The sequence below is a fragment of the Corylus avellana genome, chromosome ca3, assembly GCF_901000735.1.
Source record: "Corylus avellana chromosome ca3, CavTom2PMs-1.0".
NCBI lineage: Eukaryota > Viridiplantae > Streptophyta > Magnoliopsida > Fagales > Betulaceae > Corylus > Corylus avellana.
Window position 1 is genome coordinate 3,181,938 of NC_081543.1, and position 5,469 is coordinate 3,187,406.

Below are 5,469 nucleotides of genomic sequence, written 5' to 3' on the forward strand. Positions count from 1 at the left end.
TGTTCGGCGAGCTTTGTTTTGGGCCTCAAATTCCACTATTTTTCTTTCCTAATCAGCGTTTGACTCTTGTTTTTTTTTTTTTTTTTGGCCATTTCAGGAAATATTTCAATTATGGTTTTGGAAGGATTAGTTTCTTGATTTTTGGCAACATCTTTGTTTTTATTTGTAGTTTGATTTTATTTAAGAATTAAAATTCTGCCATTTTTTTTTGGCAATTTTCTATTTCCATTAGCTATTTGACCTGAGATTGTGGGCTAAGTTGATTCATTCAAAGTTTAATAATAATTCAGTATTTTCCAAAGAGGATTCACTCTTTGTGCACCTTGAGTGGTTAGGGTTTTTCACTACTCTTATTGATTTCTCTCTCCTAATATATCTCCATTTTTCAATCCATATTCTATTTTCACCCTTCCTATATCACTTGGAAACATTTTTATTAAAAAAAAAAAAACATATTTTCAAACACATTGACAAGTATACTAAATTTACTGTTAAAGAAGCAGGAAGCAAACGAATTGTCAACTTCAACACGATTTTCTAGACACCCATATTGTTTATTGTTTATGCACATTTTGGCTTCAGCTCCTACTCTCACAGGCTATAAAGCGCAGTGGGCGCACTGCGCACCACTCCCCACCTTAATCAAAAAGATCACACCACTGCTTCAGCTGCCTCACACTCGCACTCAAACACACGCACAGAGACACTCTCTGTTTCTGTCTCTGTGCGACTTTAATTCCAAGTTCAAACCTCAATTTGGGCTCAAAATTCTGACCCGGGTCGCGCCACGTTGGATGAGTTCGGGCCCGAGGCAATGGATCCGCCACTGATCAATGAGTCTTCGTTTTCAGCGGCTAACCCGTCCGCGTACAGCTTGGCGGAGATTTGGCCGTTGAGTGCGGAGCCGGGTAGCGGGGGGCTGGGACTACGGATGGGTAGCTTGCGTCCGAACCTGGGTGGGGTCGGCGAGAGCTCCGCAAATCGTGACGGGTCGGCCGAGGAATCGACGGTGACGGAGCAGAGTGGCGGTGATGGGAAGAAGAGGAAAGAAGTGAGCTCCGAGGACGAGTCCTCGAAGATGGTTTCCACTAGTAGTGCGAATGACTTGGTTGGTCTCTTGCTTTGAGTGTTCGGTTTGATTTTCTTGGTTGAGTTCTCTGTTTGGTTTCCGGTAAAATGGAGGAAACTGAAAGTAATTAAGACACAGAAACACTGAGTTTTGAGTCTTACGTTTTATTTTGTTTTGGTTTGGATAAATGAAAAGCTTGATGGAAGGTTTATGCTTGATTGAGTGAGTGGGTGTCTTTTTCTTTTCTGGGGTCCAAAGTAATGAAACAAGAGTCTAAATTTTTGGTTTCTCTCTTTTCTCTGTTTGGTGTCTGAGAACTGAAAGGAAAAGGAGAGAAAAGAAAGTTTTTAACTTTTATGCTCTGCATTCTTTTTATTCATCCAGAGATTAAAGAACAAAAGACTACTAGGAGAGAGAGAGAGAGAGAGAGAGAGAGAGAAGAAAGTTATGCTGAATGGTTCTTGTCTCAGGCTACGGTTGAGCCCGAATGGAAACATTTGGATTTGAATGGTTTCCTTTGACCACATTTTCTTGGCATTTAACTGGGTCTTTGGGTTATATGTGTGTGATTGAGATTTTTTGTACTTCGTAAAACTCGATCTTGCAGGAATTTCTTGTGTTCTTCTTCTTTTTCAAGCTGAGAATTGAGGTTGTGATTATCCAACCAGAGGTGTAGTTTGAATTGATAGAATTGAGTGTTATATGTGACTGGGCATGAAATGTTGCAATTTGTGAAACTAATTTAGCTTGTTAATTTGCCTAGTTTTAGTGCTTGTTTTTCAAACTCTAGTTTGACGGTTTTTATTCATTTGAGAACAGAACGAATCAAATGGTAAACGGATGAAACTTGCTGGATCCCGAAATGAAAATGGTGGTTCAAAAGCTGAAGTGGAAGCTAGTTCAGCGGCTGGTGACAAGCCAGCTGAAGAAAACACTATACATTCAGAGCCACCTAAGCAGGACTATATTCATGTGAGAGCGAGAAGGGGCCAAGCTACTGATAGCCATAGTCTGGCAGAGAGAGTAATTCCCTGCAGTCTCCTTGAGCTTGCTATTTCCATTCATTGGCTAATTCCCGAAAATAATGAACTAAACTTTCACGCTGTTACTGGAACTCTAGATCCAGATTTGGAATCATTTTCAGTCTTAAGTATTTTTAGATTGGTCACTATTGTCTTTGATATGTATGGTAAAGCTGGTAAAGCAGTATATATAACCTTGCTCATATTGGCAGGCAAGAAGGGAGAAGATCAGTGAGAGGATGAAAATTCTCCAAGATTTGGTCCCTGGATGTAACAAGGTATATAATGTTCTCTTGTTCGTAGGTTAAGATAGGTGCTATTACTATTGATTACACCGGTTAATGCTATATGATTTAGCATATTAAAAAAAATGCCGAATTTGCATATGTTAAATGTATTGTTTCATGTTCCCTATTTTAGTAGTAGGTATATCCTAATTATATCTTTTAAAAATCAGAAGGTGTGAGTTCAAAATTCAGCTTTGCTTGACTTCATGTACTTCCCCTCTGACCAGGTTATTGGAAAAGCACTTGTCCTTGATGAGATAATTAACTACATCCAGTCGTTGCAACGCCAGGTTGAGGTACGTATCTCCATTGCTTATTTATGACAATAATTTCCTTTAGATGCTGAACCTGAACCTTTGTTTATTTATTGGATACTGCAGTTCCTCTCAATGAAGCTTGAAGCAGTTAATTCAAGGATGAGCTTGAACCCCACCATTGAGGGCTTTCCTTCAAAAGATGTAAGCTTACATTAATTTTTTGGTTACGGAACATATCTTTCATCATAAAGCTATTGAATCAAATGTAATTATTTTCTTATACATCATACGTGGAATGCATTTTTATTCTTTACAGTGAGCTGCTTGTTGGGAAAATAATGATTTCTACATGGTCATGTCAATACTGCTGGAAGACTTTTTAGCCATCCAATACTAGAATTTATCAAACTTGAGTGGCAATTAACGCCAGACCCTTACTGCACTTTAAAATATTTATTGCTTGCGATTAAGCACTAATCTACACATTGAGCATCACAGCTCAGTTTTGAGGTTGAAGAAATGTGTAATGGTTTTTTATAATGGAAAAGTACTGACCGAAGCTTCATGTTGAAGCGGTTTAATGCTTCAAAGTGTGATGAAATTGCTACATAATTGCTTTTTGTGTCAGCACCAACACCTCATTTATTTTTTCTCGGTTTTTTGATAAGTGTGAGGAATTATCTTTTCCTTCTCATAGGAGACGGTCGAGAGACAAAATAGGCAAATTAGTGACTTTTATTCTTGATTATTTTCTTTTGGGGCCTTATGTTTGAATTCATTTCTTGTGCCAATTTGTGTTTGTGTCAACAATTCAAGGAGCAAAAGAACATTTAATGTCTACCCGTCCCTAATTCTAACCACTGAGAGGGAGAGTAGAGAACTTCTCTTGTTATGCCTTTCTTATGATTATTATTATTATTAGGTGAAGCCGTTGGTTGCCCAAAGGTCAAACTAATGCTTTTAACAATGATAATAGCTGTAGTAAACCATTAATTTTGTCTAATAGTAAATTCACACACTCCTTAATTTGCCTGCTAAATGGCCATTTGCCTGTTTTGTACTTTTATTACTCCTGTCCAAGTTTCTTTCCAATTTCAAAGGTGTTTCTAATACTTTCACAACTTTTCCATTAGGAGTTATAAATAGAATTTCTAATCGAAGTTTCATAGGATGGAGCTTGAAGCTCCCATGATCACCGTGTTCTTGCTTTTTGTAGATTCATGGCACCAGTCACTCCCATGTTCTAGTTCCTTGCATATTTCTATTCTTTTGTTTCATTTTCAATTATCTTGCCTCTATAATGCTTTTGGATCTTTTGCTTTGGAAGTTGTGGCTATAGATGGTAGGTGTGCTTTCTGAAGAAGATAGTCGCAGTGGAACTTCTTGTGCTTAAATATGAACTCAGGCACCATTGGACAACCATCTTAACTGCTTCAAACCCTTTGCCACAAAAGAAGTAAATACGTAAATATCTATTATATGTTGATACGGCAATGAAGTGTTGCTATTTCCCAATAATTTGGGTTGACGACAGGGACCATGTTTGGTTGGTCCACATATACATAAAGCCATATCTTGATCTACCTATCTTCACCCCATGGCCAGGCCCCACGTTCTTTTTTCCTGCTCAACTGTTCTTTTAGTGCTTCCAAGGTCCTGTGCAGTGATGCAATTATTGGTTTTCATTATGCATGATTATGCCAACTCGTCTTCTCACATACTGGTTGACCCTTTCAATTCTCATGGATGCACTTAATGTTTTTTCCCTTGTAATACCCTTAGACTGTTTTCCAGGTTCAATACTGTTTGGTATTTCATTTCCAATGATACTTCAGTTTCTGGTGCATGGGCTCTGTAGATACGTTAATTGCATCACATGGATCAGAAAGTAAGATTTTTCTAACCAGCTGATGTGGTGTTTCAGCTTGATTCACAGACATTTGATGCTTCTGGGATGATATTTGGATCACAACCAACGAGGGAATATGCTCAAAGCTCGCAGCCTGAATGGCTACATATGCAGGTTGGTGGTAGTTTTGAAAGAGCAATTTAATCAATCTCATGAGCATAAGCAGATCAACAGCACAACTGGTACTTCAGGTATCTTCATCATAGGTTTCTCTACATCTGGTGCTGAAATGTGTTTCCTCTCTGTTAGAATGTTCCTAAATTTGTAATATGAGATCATTTGTAGAAAATGAATTGATCTTCTTATGTACCATCTGACTGGATACGCTTTAGTCAATTGTACTAGTAAGCAGACAAAATATCCTAGGGTGAATTTTGTTCTTCAGCCGTGTAAGCAAAGGACTGTGCTTCCAGGAATTTATTTATAAATTCTTATTCCTTGTTACTGTATGTTACTAATTGATACAATTTCCAGAATTTCTGATTTCTTATTAATTGTTAAATATGTTACTAATTGGTACAAAGTCCTGTTTTAGTAGTGGTTATGAAACAATTTCAAATAATGCAATATTCTGGAGTCATCAAACTAGTAGAATCAATGTACAAGCACATAATAAACAATGGGTTTAACTATTGATCCGAAAATTGTAACAATTGATTTGGTTAAACCCATAACTCAGTAGGATTATAACAATTTATCACACTTCAAAATTTGACATCACGGTGGCCTACTATGTCGGATCAAACTTTCTCTGGCTTTATTTACCTACTAGTATTCAATAACATAACATTATGTCTATATACAATATAATCACATTTTAATCCAGTCTATAAGTTGTTTCTTTGTGTGATTCAAACTTGTGGCAGGATGTTTGCTCTAAATACCAAATATTAATGGTCTATAAGTTGTTTCTTTGTGTGATTCA

At 37.3% G+C, this 5,469-nt stretch overlaps 1 protein-coding gene across 1 annotated transcript; it reads left to right on the forward strand.

Annotated features, from left to right (window-relative positions):
* Positions 1-645: 645 nt before the first annotated feature.
* On the forward strand, positions 646-4,993 carry LOC132175693 (transcription factor bHLH79). The gene is made up of 6 exons (XM_059587715.1): positions 646-1,108; positions 1,889-2,092; positions 2,304-2,369; positions 2,606-2,674; positions 2,759-2,836; positions 4,560-4,993. Exons 1-6 carry the CDS (start codon positions 815-817, stop codon positions 4,686-4,688), a joined length of 840 nt encoding a protein of 279 aa, XP_059443698.1. The 5' UTR covers positions 646-814; the 3' UTR covers positions 4,689-4,993.
* The last annotated feature ends 476 nt before the right edge of the window (positions 4,994-5,469 follow it).